Here is a 24,252-nt window from a genome sequence, read left to right on the forward strand (position 1 = left end):
CCCGCGTGCCATTTCATCTCTCTCGTCTCTGCAATGGGAGGGCACAAGATCGCCGCTTCGTCCTCCTCCGGCCGGTCGTTCTGCTCGGGGTTCTGGTCCTCCGCACTCCGGAGGAAAACCCTAGCGCCCCAGTCCGACGCCGCCGTGCATGGCGAGGTCCTCGTCCGTGGCCTCGGTCTCTTCGAGCTCATCCTCCTCGGGATCGGCGCCTCCATCGGTGCCGGTATCTTCGTCGTCACCGGGACGGTCGCTCACGATGCCGGGCCGGGTGAGTCCTGGTTCTTCTCTCCTTTTCTCGTCTAGCATCCGGTCCTCGTATCCGTGGGCATGTAGCTAGAATCTTATGTCGTAATGCATTCTCCAGTTTTCGTGACGAATTTCCTCTATGTTAAATAAAAAAAAAAACATCTTTATCTCGGAAGACATGAATTTGATTGGTTTAAGTTTGAAATGCCATGTTAAGTTGGATCTTTAACTAAATTTCTATTGGGATGATAGATATAAAATTGCATATCTTGTAATTGATCATTGAGTACTCTAATTACCATTAGAAGCTCTAGCTTGAATGACAGTGGAATCTCGTTATATGTATCTCAGTGAACCCTGAGTAGGTTTATCAGTTTATGCATGAAAATTTGAACTTCTTGGCTCTGGATATGGAAAAAAAGGGGAAATAAATGGTAAATGCTTACTATTAAGTCTTCTTTAAAATAGTGAAAAACTTGATGTGTAGGACATACATTGGCATTCACGTGGAAAGATAATAAGAACTCTGAAGCATTTTTTTTTAAATAAAAAATTAGGCTTCTTATCCAACAATAGTTGTTTCTTGGGAAACTAAATGATGGTCGATTGGGTTGTTGGTGTGCCAAAACGAGCGATCGATCAGTGGTTTCAGTCTATAAGAATACAGGGTTCGGCCTTATTCAGTAAGAGGACTTCACAGTTTGTAGTAGAACGAGAATAACACAAAGAAACCAAGCAAAAAGGATACTGGTAACTTACAAATAAGTGAAACAAACCAATAAGATTGATTAACACAAGGATAATTGAGTATAGGGTAGGGGATTCTTCATGGTGGAATGATCATCCCATCGAAGAATCAAGATACAAGAGATTCATGGAAAGTTCACTCCATGAGAACTCTTTACAGAAAGTTTGGATAGTCGTGGAAGTGTTGCAGTTGTCTCTGATTATGTCTTGCTTTCTTTTAACCTCAGTAAACTGCAGAAAACCAATCATATACAACAATCGCTTAAAAAAATGTCAAAGGCCATGTTGCCCTTTAACTTTGAGTTGGTTTCTGGAGCAGCTCTATGGCTCATGTGCTAGCATTTGGTCACTTGTTCCTTTACATCAAATGTCAATCGAATATAAGACAAGTGAAAATTACCATGGTCGGTTTAAACTGTGTTAACTCAAATTTCACAATCTTGACTTTTGTAATTAAATCTCAGCAACCGTTCGCCAAGTGGTTACATATACATAATTTTTAGTGTAAATAATAGCATATATGCATGGCTCTGCAAGGGCTAAATTTTCCACATGATTTTACCTAAATCTAATGGCTTAGGTGCCTGGTATTTAATTATCAATTTGACTTCTGAAAGCCATAAGTTATTGAATAAATTTAAAAGTTATTGAGAACTCACACTGAAAGGGTAATTGCACTAGTCTTCTGGATAAGATAGGCAAGCATGGACTGTTGCAATTTTTTAATCAACTTATTTAATTTATACATTCACTTTTCTCCCTTTTCTGGTTGAAGGATTGTCTATACCTGCTACTTATCCATCACCTACTTTAATACAGGTGTTACAATTAGTTTTGTTCTTGCTGGAGCTGCATGTGTACTCAATGCCCTGTGCTATGCGGAGCTATCATCACGATTTCCTGCTGTGGTTGGTGGAGCATACATGTACACATATGCTGCATTTAATGAGCTCACAGCCTTTCTTGTTTTCACACAACTAATGCTGGACTACCACATTGGTGCGGCGAGCATTGCCCGCAGCTTAGCGAGCTATGTCATATCCTTTTTGGAAATCTTTTCTGTCTTTAAGGGGCATATCCCTAGCTGGATTGGAGGTGGCAAAGAGATTTTTGGAGGAGTTGTCTCTATTAACATATTGGCTCCAATTCTTCTCATTATCTTAACGATGATTCTTTGCTATGGTGTTAGAGAATCATCAGTAGCGAACTCTATTATGACAGTAACAAAGGTAATCCTTTATGAACTAGTATGATTCTCTTCCACCAGTTTGTTAAACGGATAATATTTTGTCTATTGTGCAGCTTGGCATCTTGTAATGGTTAAAAGAAATTCGGCTGTAAATTTTTGTGTGGGTTGGTGTTCTGTAATAATCATCTATGTGTAGGCAAAGTAATAGGAAATTGCATGCAACATAATTAAACTACACAAGCCTTTTTCATATAGATATCTGAACTTATCCACCACATGGGTCCCCTTTTCATGAAGAGAACTTTTTCTCTTCTCTCTCTCATGTGTGCATGCACATATACACATGGTTACGTGCACAGTCTTTAAGGAGATGCTCTTAGGTTATTAGTACCTTAGGAAGAACTGACTCCCAGACCCAAAAAAAAAAACCCTTCTGATCTCAGTGTGTTTAGATGAAATGTTATACATGTTACTGTATCTTCCAAGAAATTGGAGTCCAGCATTGGGTGTTTTATACCCTGGGCTCTCCTAGCATTTAGATAGCTCTGAGAGAGCTAAAGGCATGCCAAGGGAACTACTAGGCAGCAAAATGTTGTGAGAAAAAAAAATTGTGCTGGATGTCTGAGACAGCTCGAATAGCTAATTGTTTTCTTTGCAATTAATGTTTCAATTTTGAATATTTGTTATCATGCCTTTCTTGCACCTGAATTACTCATAATTAAAAAGTGATTTTTGAAATTGACTTTAGCAACTGCTCTTGCAGCCTCTTGCAGCCTGGGGACAAATTGTTCTCTCAAGCTCAGTAGCTCAGTACTCTGATACTGATAGTCTGGCTACACAATTACTTATTGTTTTAGCTAGTAATATATAAATCATGAAACCATTATCTTTCTCCTCCATTAAAATTCTTGTTTACAATTGCTTTTCTTAAAAATATACACATTCATTGTTGTTCAGTCTTTGCAATTGTCTTTTGACAATCTCCGTGTTTCTGTAATTTCCATTTATGTTTGGTTTTCTTGTACACACACAACTCTATAACCTTTACTTTGTCAGGCTTAAATTTTGTTGGTTAGGTAATAGTACATGTTGCTAGAAAAGGAAGTTTAAATTCATTTTTCAACAGACTAGCTGAAATTATGACATTTGTACTGCAGGTTCTTATTGTCATAGTTGTCATTTTTACTGGCGCATTTGAGGTGGACGTATCGAACTGGTCACCATTTGCTCCAAATGGTTTTAAAGCTATTGTCACTGGAGCAACTGTAGTATTTTTTGCTTATGTTGGATTTGATGCAATTGCTAATTCTGCTGAGGAATCCAAAAGACCACAGGTAATGTTGCTTGAAGTTAATTGGTTAAAGTTAATTATTTTATGGTAGATTTGGGTTTTAAGTGTTATCAGCAGCTTGATAGCCCATTCTTTAAGTTTTCTAGACAAGGTCAGCAATTTTTTTCCTTGAGCTATAATGCAGAATTTTTAGACCTTTTGACCATCTTCATTTTCTGTTTTCCTTTTCTTTCAGAGAGACTTGCCAATTAGCATTCTGGGGAGCCTTCTTGTATGTGCAACACTGTATGTTGCTGTTTGCTTGGTAATAACTGGAATGGTGCCATACAAGTTTCTTGGCGAAGATGCTCCTCTTGCTCAAGCTTTTACTGCTAAGGGTTTGAAATTTGTTTCTATTTTAATTAGCATAGGCGCTATTGCTGGCCTTACTACTACCCTTCTTGTTGGTTTGTATGTTCAGGTGAGGGCTTGAATTTCCAATGGGGTTGGCACCCATTTAGATTTTGAGTTAAACAGTAAAGAGCTTGTTGTTTGCCATATGCAGTCTCGCTTGTACCTTGGGCTTGGAAGGGATGGCTTATTACCTTCAATTTTTGCTAAGGTGCATCCAACACGGCATACTCCCATCCACTCTCAGGTCTGGGTTGGTTGTGTTGCTGGTATCATGGCAGGTCTCTTTAATGTGAATGAACTCTCACACATTCTTTCAGTTGGTACACTGGTATATGCTTTATTCCTTTGTTTAGAATTCTTTATGTTTCATACCCTACTTTTAATTCATATTCAGAGATTTAGCATGTGATTGCTTTGCTGTCATAGAAAACCGACCATAAACATGTTATTTTGCAATCCATCTGTCATCACCAATATCTAATTATTTGTTTTCCAGACTGGCTATTCTGTTGTTTCAGCCTGTGTGATAACCCTCCGTTGGAAGGATAAAGTGGGAAGCCAAGGTTATAGAAGGTGCATTTCAAGCTGGCATGAAGGCATTATCAGTATTGTTGTGGTTGCCTGCTGTGGTTTTGGATCTGGGCTCTGCTACCGCTTTGGCGCCTCATTTATCTTTTTGATAGTTGCTATAGTGATAGCAATCCTTGCTGCAGCTGCGCTTCATTGTCGACAAGTGAGTGCCACATTTTTGGATGTTAGTGGGCCATCCATTTTTCTAACTACTTGCAATATCAGTCTGATTAATTTAGTTACTGTTCCTTTTCCTTTCAGTAATGTGCATTCTATTTGACAAAGCAGTGATAAGAAACAGGGTTGGTATCCAAACAGTTAATGTGGAACTGACATTGGGATATAAATGTATTAATATGGAACTGACATTGGGATATAAATGGTTCTTACCAACCATTTTGATGTTCAAAATTAAAAGCCTCATGATATGCTTGATAATGAGGCCTCTCCATTTTCTTACACTCAAGTGAAGCAAAGCTTCTTTTTTTTTTAAAAAAAAAATATACAACAGATCCCAATTGCTCATCTCATTCCATCTCTTGACTTCTTATAAAATGGTAGCATATTTATTTCTTCAAACAATGATAGGACTATATAATGCAATCTACATGTGTATTATCATAGTTCATATATCAACAAGAGTGTATGACACTGTGTGATTTTACCTGGCAACGTGCAATTGATGAGGTTGGGGTGGGTGTCTGTTGGAAGCATTGTGCTTGGTGGTGACCTGTTCACGTGACATGTAAGCAAAATTTTTATACCAGACAAACAAGGGTATGTAAAGAACACTTCCCTATATAAGAGAATTGATGTTTACTATTACCGATCTGAGTATCTTGACAGGAATTAAAAATGAATATATCGTTACTGTCTTCAGATGAGTTGGACATTATCTTGTTCATAACAGACCACAATGGACCAGGTGTTGTCAATGCAGCCGATTTAGAATCCAGTTCATTACCCATTCCAACACCACCTGTCTACAACCCAACCTGTTATTGTTATCTAGTAGTGCAACACCTTGATGCGACAATAGCCTATATAAGTAACAGCATAGATGCTGCTTTTTCTTACATGATGATGGCACTTGCATCGATTCTATTTATTCAGATATCTCCATACTGCTAGCACTGCTCAACTTGCTAGTTGAACAAACCATGGGTGATATTAGGGTGTAAAATGTTCAAGTGAAAAAGAGATCTTGCTTTTTAACCATAGAGTTTTCTTGGTTAATGAGACTTTTCAGCATTTGGCAGATCCATGCCATAACCATAACCATTAATCCTTGTTATTTGGAGTTGACCTTTGTTGAGTTTCATTTGCAGGGTATTCTGAGCTGTTTTACTATGAGCTTCTGCGAATCCTTATTCACAACTTAAATCCATGTTGGCTTACGGTTTCCTTTCTCTTTCCTTTGACATTGATTCAAGCATCTTTCCTTATTGGGACATGTTACAAGTTGGTTCCACACTCATATTGCTACTGCATCTTAGCATACAAAGTGTACCCATCTGGTTATATGACTTCTTTACATTGGACTTGATCCACATTCTTTCTTCTGTTGGAGTATGGGCATATGTGGTTGTTGAATGGCCAAGTTTAGTTTCATAGTGAAAGTTTTAATTCAGTTTTTTGGATCCTTTAAACAAGAAAAAAGGTGTATTTTTGGGACTAGTTGAGTTGTTGAGACTTGAGTGCTATAATTTGGTCAGCTATAGTTTGTCCTATGTAAGATAGGCATGGAAACTGAAGTTATATGCAGTAAATCTTTCTATTCAGTTGTTTTTCACCTTTTAACCAAAAGAAGATGATGTACTTTGAGGATGGCTTCTGATATGCATACCCAGCATGGGAACTTATGCATGAATCTGGAAGAGGTTGGATAAGCTTTGGGCAGTGGAATATGCAAGGAAGTGGTGGTGGTCGTTAGGGTGGAGCCCCCTCATGCGGGTGGTGCAGGCAATCTGAACTCTTTTTTGATGTTATGGAAGTCTCCTGTCATGCTATTTCCTTCCAAACATAGAATGCTGTATCGTGCCGAACCGGCCAGTACACCCCGTATTGAGCTGGACCGGCGGGGAATCGGTATGGTTCGGTCGGTTCAAACGGTATACCGGCAGAAGAGGGAGGGAAAGAGAGAAAAAGTGAGAAAGAGAGAGAGAGGAGGAGAGAGAGAGAGGCGGGAGCCATTGGAGGCCGGCGGTGGCCCGCTGCGGCCATCGGAGGGCCGTGAAAGCATCCGCGGCTTGTCAGTTTGCCTGATAGGACTTTGAAACGAGCGAGAAAGAGAGAGAGAGAAGGGGGGAGATCACCGGAGATGGGAGTGGGCTGCGTCGTAGTCGCGGATGCGGGCTTCGTTGAGGTCGAGGGAGGAGGGTGGCGGAAGTGGTGCGGGCGGCATTGCGGTCGCAGAACAGGAGTTGTCGCCCTTGTTCACGCGATCCCCTTTTTTAAAAATGAAGATCAACAGTGAAGCCGGCAAACCATTTGCCGGCTTCACTATTTAAAAGATTTTTTTAAAAAATTAAAATCAATGAAGCCGGCAAATCATTTGTTGGCTTCACTTGAGTCTCATTTTTTAAAATAAAATCATGAAACAGGGGCGTTGTCCCTGTTTCACGCCCGTGACGCCGCGCGCATGGACTGCGCCGTCCGACGGCCCCGCCCCCTCCTTCCCCTCCCTCCTTTTCTTTCTTCTTCCCTCTCTCTATTTCTCTCTTTTTCTTCTCCCGGTTTGGGTCCGGTGCCTTCGTCGGTTCGCTGCCGGTTCGATATGGTATGGAACCATACCAAACCGTACCACCGGCCGGCCGAAACGGCCGTCGGTATCGAGACGGCGAACCTTGCTTCCAGATGCTGCTGACACATGTAATTGAACTGAGAATCTAAGTGTAAGGCTTTGTTATACATGCTATTGATTTCTTGGCTGTCAACTCTCTGCATTAATTACCGGAATATTTCCTGCTATTGTGTGATTGCCTAGATGTTTATGATATTTCTTGTGAAAATTTCACTCATTTACTTTCTTTGCTTCTTACAGGGTTATTCAGATCCACCTGGCTTCTCATGTCCAGGGGTTCCCATCATCCCAATTGCTTCCGTTTTTTTCAATATCTTCTTGTTTGCGCAGGTACACATCTTATGCTTAAAAACACTCACACTACTGCTTACAAGAATCAACTGTAGTCTTGATTCTTGAAGACAGTGTGGCATGCCAATTGTACTTTGAATCTGTAAATGGATAATATATTTTCTCAAATTTTGTCTGTACCATGGATGCTAGCTAATATGACATTTGTTTACCTGCATGGGAAAGAAATTGGCGTAACATTTATATTCTAACTTTTCCCTTGTTTCAAATAATGCTGATGAAAGAAGACCTGTCATAGTCCCCAATTTGAATCCAAGCTGACATGGCCTCATGTACCTACTGGGCCCTGACTGGTTGGTTTCTGTCTTCCTGATTGAGACCAGACAGCAGAGGAAGCGGCGGCAAACTTGCGTATACTTTAAATCATTCATCAATGCATTCCCATAACTTGCATTCCCATGACTCTTCTTTTGCAGGAATATATAAATGCCAACCTCATAAGGAATACAGATAATGCAAATGAGACCTTTTTCATGTGAACAAAAACCATACTTTTAAACATTGCTCACTCATTGAATTGATATGTCTTCTTTATTCTTCTGTTTATCTTATTAAGAGATGTCGTTGCACTTTGTAGGATGGCTGTTTAAGAAAGAGAAGGGAAGTGCGTCAGATAATGTTTAGAGTTGTATTATTTCATATTTCCATCAGTTGAGAAATGGATGCCATGATTGTTTTTCCTAAACTACTTAGTCATCATCTTCGTTTTAACCTTCATTGTTACTGCAATTAAATGAATTCCTCTCTTCTGGCAATTATTCATGACCATAGCTATGAGCTTTCACTATGCCGAGACCTTTTACCGTACAAAAAGCTGAAAATTGATTTTCTAGTATTATTTGGCTAATCATACGAAACAACTATGCTTGCAGCTACATGAAGAAGCATGGCTTAGATTTATCATCGTCAGCTTCATCTCGGTTGGAATTTATGCCATTTATGGTCAGTATAATGCAAAGTTGGTGAGTTCAGAGGACTCCATAATCTACCATGGGATTCCTACAGAGGCATCCTAGTTCAGGCGTTTTGTGAGATCACTGAAACATCCCATGACTTAATCACGTCAGTTGGTGTTGGGGACGTTGGGTCCTCACTTGTCAAATCAACCAATCCAGGAAGTTTTGGTATCGTGCCATTGTTCGATAAAGCTCAGCCAACTTCTTCCGCATTATATATGTTTGTGGTATATTATCTCTGTATGATAAAAGAAATCAACATAATTTTTTTGGCCTTTAATCTGTTGTGGGGCCCTTATCTGCAATCATATACTCGGATGTATAAAAATTTGACATAAAGATCTTAAATACAAGCATCTAACTGGTTGAGTGTTTGTTTGTCCAATTTCAGGCATTAACTTTCTCTTCTTCTTTGATAGGGTCTCGTTTCCAACTCTGTTTGATCATGTGATATCTGATCCACATGAACAAGTTGGTTTTATTGATTTGGAGTCATGAGTTACAGAGTATGTTGTGTACTGCCGACATGTTTCCCATGGTATGAGCAAAATGTCGCTAGAAACCATTGGTTTTGTAATTCCCCTCTCTGGTCGCCTTCTCAGTTTATGACCCCGGATCTATTGTCATAGCATGTCTCGAAAATTTTGATCGTAGGATGTTCAAGTTTTGCTTGCATGATTCATGGTTCTACTGATCCAAATCGAACTTTGTTTGAAATTTTGCTTCTATCTGACTCAGTTTCAGGTTCCCTCATTCTTGTGCCATGTCCTCCCATGGTTAAAATTTTTCCTTTTTCTGTATATTCCCTGTTTCTTGAAGTTTTTAAGCACCCTTGGATTCGTTGGGGATGAGGTGGCATGAATCTGGGTGTCAGATGGAATCTCCATTACATATTTTCGGATGGAGAGGATCCAACCCGTCCTTTGGGGCCTTCACATGGTTTGTAAGATTTTTTTTTTTTTTTTGGTAAATGGTTTCTAAGGTTTTGATACATTGTTCTGTAACAAATTTCATTATGTACTCGTGGAATTATTATCTTAGGGACGACAAAAAATATTGCAAGTTAAACTAAAGTTTGAGCAACCATGCTTGCGAGAATGCTGCCATTCTATAACACCAGAATTTGAGTGAATAAAACAGCGTGACGCTTTCTTGGAATGCTGCCATTCTGACTTCGTCGATGGATCAGGTTATTGTACCAAAAAAAAAAAAAGAAGAGGTTATGGTGATGAGTGATTTATTTGCATGGCGCATCCCTCTTCGAGCTATCAAGTCAACAACACCTTGAAGTGCTGAAGTTGGAGCATCAACCCATACTTGGGTGTAACTCGTTTATTTTCCTGTAAACGAGCCGGCGATTCCCAGGTCCATGACAGGAGACATGATGATCCAAGTCTCTCGACCAGGACGACATTGATGACATCAACGAATTTTGTCGCCAATATGATTGGATAAGTAAGAATATGAGAATGTGCTTCCTTTTTAAAAAAAAAAAGAAAAAGAAAAAGAAAAAACTTTGCCGAGGTAATGAGAAAACATCTATCCGCTAATATTGCTATATTTGACAAGATTCTTCCATGCTAAAACTGGGGGAAAAACTTTTAGGAAAATAAATTGTTAGGACAAAAGTTACGACTTTTACTGACCTTATTCACATATCTGATCCCTTACTCGTAAGCTTGCAAAAGCATGATAGCTCTGTCATCAAAAATAAAAAATGAATGCTGCTCTAACAGAATCCTAGAGAAATGGGATCCTTCCTTGCAAATTCGTGTTCAAAATCTTGCAGATGAGATTTACAGAAAACATAAGCTTCACGCAAGGAGATATATTTAACTTCTTATAAAACTGAAATAGGAATTCTGTGAAAGATTTCATCATTAAAGCACAATAATGTGACCCATGGGAGCAGGAAATTGTCCTAAAGAACAATTTGTGGCACACAAAGAAAGATATGCACTGAGCCACGAGCACGAAAGGGACCTCATTCACCATCTGAACTATCTTCACTGGAATCCGGCAGCATAGACACAACTGCAGCACAGCAGAAAGATTCTCGATCCTTCAGGAGAAGACAGCTTCCATCTGAATTCCATTTCAGATCATAGATAACAAAGTTTGGAAGTGGAATATTGACACAGCATGCTCCAGATGGGCTCCACATATACAAATGAGGGCTCCCAGTGCATAGAACAACGCGAGGGCATGTTGGGTCCCAGGCTGCTGCACGGATTGGTTCTTTCTGCACCAAAACTGCAGCAAGCTCGAGACGGCAAATATCCCATATCCAAAGAATAGTTGGCATGTTATCATTACGAGTGAAGACATAATGGCTGTCATTGCTCCAGGACAACAGGCCTGCAAAATTGTATTGGTCGAAGAAGTTGATAATGTTTTAACATATCCTTACTACTGAAATTAATAAAACCTACACAACCAAAATTATGAAGTTAAAACTGCTCTGCACAAAAAGAGCTGCACACCCATGTTTTCCACACATGATATATGGCTACTTCATTGCTTCTATATTTGACCATTACGCTAGCTTCATATTCACACTCTAAAGAAAATCTGCATTCCTCCTAGTTCAGACAACACAGTCTAAAAGCAGAATAGCTATCCGAGAACCATTGAAATTTGACACATCAATGTTTGTAATACTATGCCAGTGAGAACCGTATGATCAGGGAGGTTCACAAAGTTTACAGGACATATGAGGCATGTGACCATTGCTATAACAGAATCATGTCAAACATCAAGAAACATAGTACTCAATCATGAAAAAGAAATACTTCAAATGACAACTTCTATCATAGATATGTCACTTATTCAGGCCAAGTACTTGGTAGATTTGGCCCCCGCATTCTTGCAATAAAGATATGGAAAAGAAAGAATGAAATATCATTACAGTTAAGAAAAGGGGATGAGATACTAACCAAGGCCTTGCTTTGGGTTGGGCTTATCAATGGCTGGCTTTTGGGATGGCAAGCTAATAGGAAAATCCATTACTTTGTACTTCACTCTGGAATTTCCCTCAGCAACATTTTCTGTAAATGAAAGCTCAAGAAAGAAAAAAAGTTAAAAAAGACCCTTTGCAAAGACAGACATCTAGGTACTTCTGTATCCACGAATTTAGTCAAAACTTATGTCAGATAATTTGCATCACCATTCAGCATACAATAAAAAAGTCCTATCATAAATTGCTGAACATAGAGTATATACCAACTAACATTACAATCACCAACTCAACTACTGTACCCCTTTTCAACCGACTACCTCATTTTCTTGATAGATGTTATCTAGTAAAGAAAGGGGACCATAATCATTCTGTGTGTGCTCCTTTACTCATCAAATTTCAGCAGATCCTTTCAATTTTCATAGATTTGATAGTATGAAATTAAGGTGGTGACAAATTATGATTAGGGTCACTTTCAATTGCTCATGAAGGAGCCTTTTAATCTCTTCTTCATCAATGCAGTTTTCTTGTATGGAGAGTGATGAATATGTAATTTATTGCTTGAAATAGTACATTAACCTAGCATTTCTTTTATCCCTAAATTATGTTGTTGCCAATCGAACAAATCACAGAGCTGAGAAAATCTAGACTGAATTATATGATGTTATTTTTTTTTAATAAAAACAAATTACTAACTGAAGTTGCTTTGCCTCTGCACCATTCTCACAGTTTAAAAAAAAAGAAATAAAAAGGTGCTACAATGGCATGCATAAGTAAATGCCACCTCATTATTTGTATCTTTCTTCTAATTGTTCTTCTTAATTTGTAATTGCTTCACTTTATAACATATATTGATGGGATATAATCAACTAATAATTTACATAGCCTAGTTCTCACCAGGACTGTTTCCTTGTATATTATGAGGGAAATCATCAGTCAAGCATAATCCAGACATATCAAGTTGCAAAGGTTCATCCACTTCCTACAAAACAAATACGATATAATTATGCTTACTGTTAGACCCATGATAACAGCACAGCACAAAAATAAAATTGTTAATATAAACAAAAATGTTTACCTTGAAAATGGCAGCATTACAAGCATTGCGAATCGTGGAAATGTGCATAAATTCTGCAAAAGGTTTCCAGGTCAGGTGGTTCAATACCCGCAACATCTGATCATAACTACCCACTGCTAAAAATTGTCCACATGGAGACCAAGCAACAGTTTTCACGCCTAAACCACTCTCATATGCTTGATACTTAAACAGGCATCTCCCATCTGGAGAATAAATTAAAACCTGTATCAAGAGCAGTATTACCTTCAAAAAATACTCATGACCGAGATAAGGAAAAATTTGTCCATTACGGACCATGGAATAGAAAATTTATAGTTTTTGTACAACTGGGAAAAAGAAGATGTTTATAAAGGAACAAATTCTCGATGGTTTGATAAAGCATGTGTCTGCTCACTAGATTGCAAGCAGAGTAGATCGAAAGTGATTGATAGGATTTGAAGGAAATATCTGCAATTAGTAATCAAACTTTGAACAAATAAAAATGGTGACACCCGTCACTGGTGTTGTTGGTCTGGCATTCTTTCCTTGGAGTTAAATTGGAAGTTCATCCTGTGGTTAACAACAACCCCAAAGTCCACCCTAATAATGAAAAGAAAAAGATTTCATTGTCGCAGATTCACATACTGTGAACAGAATTTTGCTACCTAAATGATCTGCATAAACTGAGACAGATAGTATCTTGTAAATAATACTCAAACCTTTGAGAAAGATCGAATTTAACATCCAAGTTTCCAACAAATAAAGCTTCGAAGTTCAATTTTTCAAGTAAATGATGTCACTCAAGATCCCAATCTGCCTATTTTTTCCTTTGTTCACTGGGATTGGCAGTCCATTCTGCATATTTTCTTCGCAGATTCAGTCTCCTGCACTGAGTTTTAACTTTGTGATCTTGCCAATAATTCTTTCTTCCAGCTCAATCCTCTTCCTCCAGAATAGGTAACAAAACACATGACACATCAATCAACCTAATACAAATTGTATCAAAGTTAACACTCTTTTAACTCAAGCTACTAATACGATTCCAGAAGATTTCTACCAGAGCTGGAATAATTGATCGTGAAAGAAATTCACAATTTTGTTGCAGCTTGTCTAAGTTACTCTATAGCTTCTGTTACGGCTAGAATCCATCCCAAGCTGGAAGTGCTAGAGCACGGCGACATCCGGTGGGTCGACGGCGGCCGGACCTTTTTATAGGTGAGATTGGAGTCTTGAGAAGAGAAAAAGCCACAAAAGACTTTTTCACCCCTCATTATGCCCTTGAGAATCATGCCTGGCCCTCTCATTTTCTAAGGGTTGGTGAGTGATGTCATTTCATAACAAGTGAAGGCCATCCTTATGAATGTCACGAGTTGATACCTGGAAGCTTTGAGGGTGATATGGCTTTACTCATAACTATCCTCATATTTAAATAGGATGATGTGATCAGATTATAGAGAGGTCTCCAAAAATCATCATGATAAGCCATTATCTTTAATGGCCTATCTTGACAGCTGCTTGGAAGTTTCAGATGGACGTTATCGTATGCAGCGATTGAACCAAGGATTGAGAAGAATAGACCTCAAGGGCCAATCATGAGCCGTCAAATGACGTGAACCCAGCCGATCACATGTAGGCAGCTGGTTGCACCAGTGACAGGACCACGAAAGAGTTAATTTTTTCAAAATATTTTGATATAGTCACTGACGTGACATATGATTAGAAGTAAGCATCGATCAAAGATCTTTGAGGAAGAAGCTTAAGTCATGGTATCTCTTGAATTGGCATCTAAGGTTCAGCAGTCTGACTTCGATCTCGTCCCTGATTTTAATCTTGGCCTTGGTCTTGCTCCTGACTTTGGCCTCGGTCCTATCGTCGAGATTGTGTTCATTTATTTTCGATTGGCATTGCTCCTGACTTCTAGCTTTTTTCTAGTCTGTGACTCCCTAATATATGTGGAGGGTAATACAATAGTCACACTAAAGACACAGACTAGAAAAAGGCTCAAAATCAGGAGCAATGCCAATCGAAAGTAAATGAACACAGACCAAAATCAGACTGCCATATGCCAATCCAAGGGATACCACGACTCAAGCTTCTTCCTCGAAGATCTTTGACTAATCTTTACTCCTAATCGTATGTCACGCTAGTGACTATATCAAAATATTTTGAGAAAAGTTAACCCCCCTAAATCCCACCGAATCATGACACTCTCCAGTAAGCCATATCTCTACAAACAACTGCCTACATGTGATCGACTGAGTTCACGCCAAATCATGCCATCCGACGGCGTATGATTGCCTCCCGAGGCCTACTCTTTTCAATCCTTGATTCGATCGCCGCATATAATGATATCAATCCGAAGCCTCCAAGCAGCTGTCAAGTCGGACCATTAAAGACAATGGCTTATCATGATGACTCTTAGAGACTCACCTCTCTATGATCTAGTCACATCATCCTATTTAAATATTAGGATAGTCATGAGCAAAACCACGTCATCCTCAAAGCTCCCAACTGTCAACTCATGACATTAATAGACATTAATAGAGATGACCTCTACTTGCTATGAGATGACACCACTCATCAACCCTAAAAAATGAGAAGGCCAGGCATGGTTCTCAAGAGACCCCAGAAAAGGTAATCCAGAGACCCAGAAAAGCACGCCTCCTCTTCCTCCCACTCGCTGTTTCTCTCTTGACTATGGAAAATCTGACTTGAGCGTCGGAGAGTCCCCCGCCGGAGCTGACTTCAGTGGGGGCTTTCTTACAGATCCGATAGCCCTCGACTCATCGGACGTCGCCCTGCTCCAGTACCTCCAGCCCATGACAGATTCCAACCACAACAGCTTCCATTACCAACTAAGAAGAGGCAAACGAACTACTTCAGAAGAAAAAAAAAAAAAATCAATGCCAAAATCTTTCAACAACACATATATTGGTTACCTTATATTCAAGAAGTGAATCCCAGATCACAATGGCACTATCATCTGGAGACCACTCAACACCTGCCAAGTCTATCGTGTCAACAGCAAATGTACCCATAATTTCCCATGTATGACAGGAGAGCAGGTTTATATAATCCTTGCAATCACGCCTAGTGCTGACTGCAGCAAACTTCCCATCTTGGGTAAATGAAACACCCTTTGAGGCATGTTTCGGCCACTGCACATGAACGCAGGCAGTGTTCACCAGTGACCAAACAGTCAACCGCAGCTGAAACTCCGATGTGGTCAGTATGTGACGGCTGTCAGGACTCCACCTCGCATAAGCAATTCCTGCAGGACCTTCATCTATCTTGCAAGTCCATTCTGGCTGGGTTAATGACCATGCCTGCACCATTGGTCTCTTGTAAAGGCCACAGAGAATGTATTCCGAATCGAGGGCCCATTCGACATAGCTTATCTTGTCGACACATGAGTAGAGTTGAATGACCTGAGAGCATAGGAAAGCAAAATGTGAATTAACTCAAAGCATGAGAAGGAAAAAAGGAAACAGAAACAAAACTGAATTTGGTGAAGCCACTGTTTCTGATGAAGGAGACATTCTAACAAGCAACGATGCCTCATTAGGTAGGTGAATTTTTGACAAGCATCTTCTTGGCGATTTGGGAAAGTAAGAAAGATGGGCATTGCTCGAAAGTGAAACAAGACAACAATAGTAGCATCGTCTTGATACCATTGGCTTGAAACCCGCTCAAACATCATATTTTCTCCTCTAAATTTAGCATCTTTGAAACCTAAAGGGGAAGCTCAACGCGACGGAACTCATTAAATTGGCGTCAAAAGAGAAATCTAACAAGGGCCGGTAGGGAGGGTTAGGTACCTTGAGGGAGACGACGTCGCGGATGACGAGGCGGTAATCGACTGCAATGGCGAGAAATCGAGAATCGGGCGAGAAGCAACAGGGGCCCGTCTGCTTAAAGGCGTCGGTGAACTCCATGGATCGATCCCTCGATCCGAAGCCTAGCGAGTAAAAGAATCTCCGCAGGGCTTCTTTCTCTAGTGGATCTCGGCGAGAGAGAAACCCTAAAGAAGACGGCGGCGGCAGTGACCCGTATAGGTCTTTACGGAGATCCGGCGATGGGAGCGCCGATCCATGCGAGATGGGGTGCGAGGGCGCACCTCGGCCGGCTTCGGAAGCGTGAGAACGGAAAAAAAATATTTTTTATTTTTTTTTGGCGGTCGAACGCTCCCGAGAGTGCGTTCGGCGCGCTAGAAAAGCAAAAAAATATTTTTATTTTTCTAAAAAATTAAAAAATAAAGCGGGATCCAACCCTAAACCCACTGGATCGTAATTCTTGCGAAGTTAATATCCTTGATAATTCCATATTGCTTTATATTTTTATAGACATGATACAGATGTTTAGCACTATGGAAAAATTTATCCGGGCCCCTCAGCGCTAGCGCAACAACTCATAATATTGATCGTGATTGCGCATGGAATTTAAAAAATTTATGAATAATTTATTTTAAAATATAATTAATATAATATAAAATTATTTTAATCTTGTCCTGATTTATCATCAATGTACCTGTTTGTTGTGATCTAACAAGTTATAGTTTACTTTATCTATCTATTACCGATAAATTTTATAATTTATTTCAAATTTTATCTTTTATGCAAATCATGTTCTTGTGCAAAAGATATCAAAGACCTATGAGCACTCAGTTTGGTTGACAAGAAGCGGAGGGGAGGAGATACTTTTTCGAAAGTGGAGAAAGAACTTCTTGTTTGGTTGGAGTTTTAAGGAGAAAGAGTGTGTAAAAAGTATTTTCCATTGGAAGTCACTTCTCACATTTAATGAAAAGTGAAAATCCATGAAAGAGATAGATTTTGGCACTTTTCTAACATGTAAAATACTGAATAGTAATATAATATAATAATATTATTATTATTATTATTTTTATATAAATATAATATTAATATTTATTATATTTTGATATTATTTTAATATTTATATTAATATAATATTTTTATTAATATTAAGATAATATTTATATTAATATAATATTATATTTATATCTATATTAATAAATTTATTATATTAAAATATTCATATTATATTAATATAATATTAATATATTAGTATTATATTAACACAATAAATTATTATGGTCTAATATTATCTTTATATTAATATAAATATAATATTTATATTTATATAAAATTTATGAGTAAAAATATATGGTTTTATATCTACTAAGGGTATAATAAGTATTTTATACAGTTTTTCCAAAAAAATAGGTGCTCATTCAAACATAAGCTACTTTATAATAAATCATCTTTTCATGACCAACCAAACATATCAAAATTTTATTCCTAGAAAGTAACTTTTTGAGAAAAAAAGTCTTTCTCGTGAACCAAACGAGTCTGAAAGTTTTTAGCACGGTAAAACAAGAAACAAAATCCTAATTACAAGGGCTAAAGGGACCTTTCCATAATAGCTCATCAACCCACAATATTAGACCAAGTTAAATAAGTCCTAAATAAATTTTGCATAATATAGCTAGTATAATAGAATGATTACACAATTCTTGTATACGGTTGTCAATATAGTACTTTATACTTGTCTATCATATTCTAATAAAGTACATTGTTAGTTATTTATCTATATATTTATTATTGATCAGTTATATGATTAATTATCATCTTAGGTACATTTTGTTCAACTCCATCATTTCCAAATTTATTTAAATTATATTCAAATCTTGTGTAAATCTTCACTATGCCAATAAAAATTTGATTTAAAAAGGTTGGGAATTTATCCAAATTTCAAAAGTCTATATGGATTTTTTGGGGTAAAACAGAAATGTTCATACAACTATAGCATAAATACATTCAAAAAAGTCAGAAAAAAATCTCCTGATAAAAAAAAATCTATATGAAATTTGAATATGACAAAACGTTGTTCGATTTGCAAAATTATATATATATATATATATATATATATATATATATATATATATATATATATATATATATTCCTACAAAATCTCCTTTAAAAATTAGAGAGGAAGTAGGAGTTACTTTACCTTTTTTTTGGATGTACTTTTTATCATATGGGAGCTCGTTTTTCTCGCTTTATGTATTTGTAACTGAGAATCATAAGTATTCAAGAAAAAATAAAACATATTCTTGATATAAGAAGATCTAAAAACAATATTCTTGATTTTGGAATTATTCTCTTTTCAAACATGGTATAGGGGCATTTCTTTAGAGTTTTTTATCCCCCAGTAATATCATGGTTGGAATTTTTTTGTGACTTTCAACTTCCTTGTCAATATTTTTCCAAAACCTTTTTTAGATATTTCTTTAAATTGTGAATCAGGCTGTCAAGCTCTTGGTGTTCGCTTTGTTCAATTAAAACCGCTTAAAATTATGCTTCTATACTTGGATCTCTAAGCAACCGTCTGTAATTAGTTTTCTTATACTTAATAAATAGGTAGGATGAACCTGGAATTCCTCCCCCTGAAAAGAAAAAAAAAAAGGAGAAGAAAACCACTCACTACCAAGCAAGTCTTCCACTATGTTACTGATTGCTAGAGATCCTCCGACCCAACAAGTACCTTGTTGCGGCCAATCTCCTCGTCGCCTGGTCGTCGGGAACGAGCGTCTGTAAAAGAAAGTCCACGCTGACTGGAGGCAGCTCCGGCGGAGACCCTCCAACGATCAAGTCAGAGAGGAGACTAGGCAACAGTGAGAAGAAAGTAAAGAACTCAACGAGAGGGTGAGGGAGCGAGCCTGTGTGTTTTTCTAAGGGCCCCTAGCACTGTAGCCTTCCCCGATATATATAGTGGAGCATAGTATGGCGCCGTCATTAATGGCGCAGACAATTGAGGAATTGTCAACTCACTGTAGACTGTCAGAGTCGCCGTGAAAGTGTCACGTCACCGTGGGACTGTCAAATCACTAGGGTTGACAATGCCCTAGGCGGGATAATACCCTTAGGCGGCAGTGCCGCATGCTGCTGTCAGGGCTGACAGTCTCTGGCAGCAGTACGGCGATCGGAGGAGTCGACCGATCTTAGGTCGGTGGCCAGCTGAGTGGCGTCGGGTGGAGATTCGGACCCCTCCGACGGTCAGTTGGGCATGTTGCGAGAGTCGGCCATCGGACTCCCTGGTGCAGTCGGTCGGGAGAGCGGAAAAGGTCTGTCCGACCGACATATCCTCAGTTGGTAGAGAGCCGTTAATCGGTCGATAATGTCGTCCGACGATCGATCGGTCGGTCGATCGACCGGTCGGTCGGTCGGTCGGGTATGCCCGATTATAAGTCGGCGTGAGCGGGATCGTCCGTCGATCGTCGGTCGGGGTCGGTCAGGGTCGTCCGTCGGAGTCGTCCGTCGGGGATGGTCGGGGTCGTCCGTCGGAGTCGTCCGTCGGGGTCATCTGTCGGAGTCGTCCATCGATCGTCGGTCGGTATATCCCAACAATTGCCCCCCCCACTCCTGAGTCCGATGTCGTGTTGGCTCGCATGAACACGTGGGCGACGGCTTCGGACGAAAGGAGTGGTTTTCCGTCTCATCTTGCCCCGACTCTGGCGATCACATCAACGAACGATCCAATATCGGTCATCCCGACTGTAGGTCGAGCATGCACGTTGGGTCGGAGGTCGGCCAACCTCCGAACGTTGCTCGTCGACATGATCATTCCGCAGAATCTGATAGTCGAGTAGCGTCCGACGTATTCGGATAGGATAACGATGGCAAGTCGAATATCCATTGTCCAGCCCTTGGTCGGACGTATGCGTCGGGATGTATGATAAACGGTGGCAAGCCGAATATCCTTCGATCGATCGTGACTAGATCGGTATGTCGCGAATGCGACTGCGGTCGTCTTGGCGTTTTGCCCTTCTTAGTCGAAGCTAAGTCGGCAAGTTAGCCAGCCGCATTAGTCGAAGCCCTTTGCCTTCAGAGGTGGGGGCCATCGTAGATATTCCGCCCCTTCGATCTCCGTCGTAGAATCCGATGTGTCCTCGACGATCGAGACGTAGATTGAGCCGTTGGTTCGGCGATTCGACGATCAGGCCGACGACGGAGTCGTAGATTCGACGATCGGCAATCGAGCCATGTTAGTCGGGGCCTTTTGCCTTCAGAGGCTGAGACCGTCGGTTTCGGTGATCGATGATCGAGTCATTGATTCGACGATCGATGATCGAGTCATGTTGGTCGGAGCCTTTTGCCTTCAGAGGCCGAGGCCGTCGGTTCGGTGATCGGTGATCGAGCCGTTGATTCGGCGATCGACGATCGACCGTGTTGGTCGGGGCCTTTTACCTTCAGAGGCCGAGGCCGTCGGTTTGGCGATCGATGATCGAGCCGTTGATTCGACGATCGACGATCGGCCGTGTTGGTCGGGGCCTTTTGCCTTCAAAGGCCGAAGCCGTCAGTTTGGCGATCGATGATCGAGCCGTTGATTCGACGATCGACGATCGATCGTGTTGGTCGGGGCCTTTTGCCTTCAGAGGCCGAGGCCGTCGGTTTCGACGATCAGTGATCGAGCCGTTGATTCGGCGATCGATGATCGAGTCATGTTGGTCGTGGCCTTTTGCCTTCAGAGGCCGAGGCCGTCGGTTCGGCGATCGATGATCGAGCAGTTGATTCGGCGATCGACGATCGACCGTGTTGGTCGGGGCCTTTTGCCTTCAGAGGCCGAGGCCGTCGGTTCGACGATCAGTGATCGAGCCATTGATTCGGCGATCGACGATCAGCCATGTTGGTCGGGGCCTTTTGCCTTCAGAGGCTGAGGTCGTCGTAGATTCTCCGCTCCTTCGATCTCTATCAGGATCTGCGCACGAGGAGCGGGGAGAGGGGGTGTAGGAGTCATACCTGCGATGCGTCGGTCTCGGACTCCATCGTCGGGGCAAGACCCGTCTATCGGTGGAGGGCCTGCTGGGTTCAGCATGGGCCCGACCTTTCTTCCGTTTTTCCTTTCGGCCCGTGCCTTAAGTCAGGCACCGATCGGAAGCTCCTTCGTCCGCGCGCATGTACTTGTACGCACGCTCCAGCAGTTCGGCGTATATCCGAGGGAGGGTCTTGTCCAAGGAGTATGTGAAACGGGACCCCCTTAGCCCCCTCTTCATGGTCGAGATAGCCATGTCTTCATTGAGGTCCCGAACCTCAAGCGTGGCCGCGTTGAATCGCATCACAAAGTGTCGTAGAGTCTCATTTTCTCTCTGTTTGAGGGAGAAAAGACTGTCCGAGGTTCGTGGCGGCTTCCGACTGGCGCTGAAATGGACCACGAAGGAATGTTCGAGCTGTCCGAAGGAGTGGATACTTCCCGAATAAAGGCCGGAGTACCAGGCCCTGGCAGCTTTGCGGAGTGTGGCGGAGAAGCCGATGCAAAGAAGAGCGTCGGTTGCCTCCTGAATTGTCATGAGAGCCTTGTAGCTCTCCAGGTGGTCGATTGGGTCGGTGGAGTCGTCGTAGGGCTCCACGTGCGGCATCTTGAACCGATTGGAGATCGGTTCGTCGAGAATGAGTCGAGCGAGAGGTTGGGCGGTCTGGAAGTCGACGTCGTTTGAAGACTTCTGCCCGTCCACCTGTAACTGTGCAAGCCGACGGTCGATTTTCTCGAACCTACGTTCGTAGTCGTCCGTCCGTCGATGCTGGGAGACCCCAGGAGTGGAGTCTCCGGAAGATTCTGAGAGTGAGGTGGACGGCGTTCGCGGTCGCTTCTCCTTCCTCGCTCGTTCCAGCGGGGAGGGAGAAGGCTCCTGGGACCGGCGGGCATCGCACCGCAGCCGCCCCTCCTCCTCTCCATGGAAGCGCTGTGGCAGGCGCTCGCGCGGAGGCGACGGAGATCGACGCGGGTGTCGGTGGCTGCTCCTGGAGGGCATCGGACGTGCCGCCGGTTGCCCGGTCGGTGATGGCGACAGCCGTGCCGGTTGTTGCTGGAGGCTTTTGATCGCGTCCGTCAGCACGGTCATCTGCCGTACAATCGCCGTGATCTGCGCCTCCGTGGTCACCACGGGGTGCGGAGAGCTGGGTTCCGCCGCGGAGGGTGGAAGGGAGGCCTCTTCTCGGCGGGAAGAGCGTCTCGCCGTTCCGGTGACTCTCGATCGTTGAGCTCTTATCTTTGTCATTAGTGTCTACTAGGCCCCCCTACCTGGCGCGCCAATCTGTTGCGGCCAATCCCCTCGTCGCCTTGTCGCCGGAAACGAGCGCCTGCAAAAGAAAGTCCACGCTGACCGGAGGCAGCTCCGGCGGGAATCCTCCGACGGTCAAGTCAGAGAGGAGACTAGGCAACAGTGAGAAGAAAGTAAAGAACTCAACGAGAGGGTGAGGGGGCGAGCCTGTGTGTTTTTCCAAGGGCCCCTAGCACTGTAGCCTTCCCCGATATATATAGTGGAGCGTAGTATGGCGCCGTCATTAATGGCGCAGATAATTGAGGAATTGTCAACTCACTGTAGACTGTCAGAGTCACCGTGAAAGTGTCACGTCACCGTGGGACTGTCAAATCACTAGGGTTGACAATGCCCTAGGCGGGATAATGCCCTTAGGCGGCAGTGCCGCATGCTGCTGTCAGGGCTGACAGTCTCTGGCAGCAGTACGGCGATCGGAGGAGTCGACCGATCTTAGGTCGGTGGCCAGCTGAGTGGCGTCGGGTGGATATTCAGACCCCTCCGATGGTCAGTTGGGCATGTTGCGAGAGTCGGCCATCGGACTCCCTGGTGCAGTCGGTCGGGAGGGCGGAAAAGGTCTGCCCGATCGACATATCCTCAGCGGTAGAGAGCCGTTAATCGGTCGATAATGTCGTCCGGCGATCGGTCGGTCGGTCGGTCGGCCGATCGGTCGGGTATGCCCGATTATAAGTCGGCGTGAGCGGGGTCGTTCGTCGGAGTCGTCCGTCGATCGTCGGTCGGGGTCGGTCGGGATCGTCCGTCGAAGTCGTCCGTCGGGGACGGTCGGGGTCGTCCGTCGGAGTCGTCCGTTAGGGTCATCCATCGGAGTCGTCCGTCGATCGTCGGTCGGTATATCCCAATACACCTATTTTTTTTACTTCAAATAATGATATTATTCCTTCAGATACCTTTCTCAAAAGGGTTGGCACCTGCAACCGACACCCAGTTGATGTCGCTCTCTCTCTCTCTCTCTGTGTGTGCATGTGTGTGTGTGTGAATGGTGATTGTTCCAAGCTGAATTGCAACGATTATCTCGGACTCCAAACTATGGACCAAAAAAATAATCTCAGGCTACAAACTTCTCGTGGCAATTCTTGACATCAATACAGCAGTCAGAGTTTGAGGAGATATTTCAGGTCTTCATGACCAGGATCTTGGAAGTGCACGGGGACAATGCTTATCTGTTTTGCGATAGAACTTCCCTTTAACCTCGTAAAAATCCTTCTAGATCCATTACCAAAAAAAAAAAAGAAGAGAGACTTAACGTCCACTTCCAACGGGAAAAGTGGTCACGATTTATTAACCAACTAGTCCAGAGAGGCATCTCATACCCCCATATATGAGTAGGAAAGAAAAAAATTCATGAAGAAAAAAAAAAAAAAAAAAAAAAGAGAGAGAGAGAGAGGAAAGGAAAAGAAAAACTGCTGCTATCATCAAGTGCATGATGATTTGATTCATCAGCAGCTGACAGTTTCCTCGTTGTTGGCAACCTGAGGGGCAAAGTTTCACGAAGTACTGCTCTGTGTTTATCTAGAGAGCATAGGTACAGTACATTGTATGAACATATTTTCAGACAAAGAA

General features: G+C 41.8%; 2 protein-coding genes across 3 annotated transcripts; one reads left to right on the forward strand and one right to left on the reverse strand.

Moving 5' to 3' along the window:
• LOC105043721 (cationic amino acid transporter 9, chloroplastic) lies at positions 1 to 8,931 on the forward strand. Its single transcript, XM_010921386.4, has 8 exons — positions 1 to 268; positions 1,813 to 2,222; positions 3,340 to 3,516; positions 3,709 to 3,933; positions 4,018 to 4,194; positions 4,363 to 4,599; positions 7,480 to 7,569; positions 8,463 to 8,931. Exons 1-8 carry the CDS (start codon positions 34 to 36, stop codon positions 8,604 to 8,606), a joined length of 1,695 nt encoding a protein of 564 aa, XP_010919688.1. The 5' UTR covers positions 1 to 33; the 3' UTR covers positions 8,607 to 8,931.
• Positions 8,932 to 10,359: 1,428 nt separating this feature from the next.
• Positions 10,360 to 16,765, reverse strand: LOC105043720 (uncharacterized). 2 transcript variants are annotated; one of them, XM_010921384.4, is made up of 6 exons: positions 16,378 to 16,765; positions 15,499 to 15,987; positions 12,581 to 12,802; positions 12,400 to 12,484; positions 11,483 to 11,593; positions 10,360 to 10,904 (listed from the first exon to the last, which is right to left on the reverse strand). In XM_010921384.4, the coding sequence occupies exons 1-6, from the start codon at positions 16,492 to 16,494 to the stop codon at positions 10,531 to 10,533; spliced, it is 1,398 nt and encodes a 465-aa protein (XP_010919686.1). In that variant the 5' UTR covers positions 16,495 to 16,765; the 3' UTR covers positions 10,360 to 10,530. The 2 variants fall into 2 exon arrangements, with proteins under 2 accessions (XP_010919686.1, XP_073111779.1); XM_073255678.1 differs by lacking the exon at positions 16,378 to 16,765 and adding an exon at positions 16,231 to 16,291.
• Positions 16,766 to 24,252: the final 7,487 nt, after the last annotated feature.

Source organism: Elaeis guineensis, chromosome 4 (assembly GCF_000442705.2).
Source record: "Elaeis guineensis isolate ETL-2024a chromosome 4, EG11, whole genome shotgun sequence".
NCBI classification, from domain to species: domain Eukaryota; kingdom Viridiplantae; phylum Streptophyta; class Magnoliopsida; order Arecales; family Arecaceae; genus Elaeis; species Elaeis guineensis.

What these genes read in the sequence shown, in the direction of transcription:
- LOC105043721 (XM_010921386.4), top strand. Translation starts at nt 34, where the DNA reads ATGGGAGGGCACAAGATCGCCGCTTCGTCCTCCTCCGGCCGGTCGTTC. An exon ending in CGCTCACGATGCCGGGCCGG is followed by an intron (nt 269 to 1,812) that starts GTGAGTCCTGGT and finishes ACTTTAATACAG; the next exon opens with GTGTTACAATTAGTTTTGTT. An exon ending in ATATCTTCTTGTTTGCGCAG is followed by an intron (nt 7,570 to 8,462) that starts GTACACATCTTA and finishes CTATGCTTGCAG; the next exon opens with CTACATGAAGAAGCATGGCT.
- LOC105043720 (XM_010921384.4), bottom strand. Translation starts at nt 16,494, where the DNA reads ATGGAGTTCACCGACGCCTTTAAGCAGACGGGCCCCTGTTGCTTCTCG. An exon ending in GTAATGCTGCCATTTTCAAG is followed by an intron (nt 12,485 to 12,580) that starts GTAAACATTTTT and finishes TTTGTTTTGTAG; the next exon opens with GAAGTGGATGAACCTTTGCA. An exon ending in CAACCCAAAGCAAGGCCTTG is followed by an intron (nt 10,905 to 11,482) that starts GTTAGTATCTCA and finishes ACAATTTTGCAG; the next exon opens with GCCTGTTGTCCTGGAGCAAT.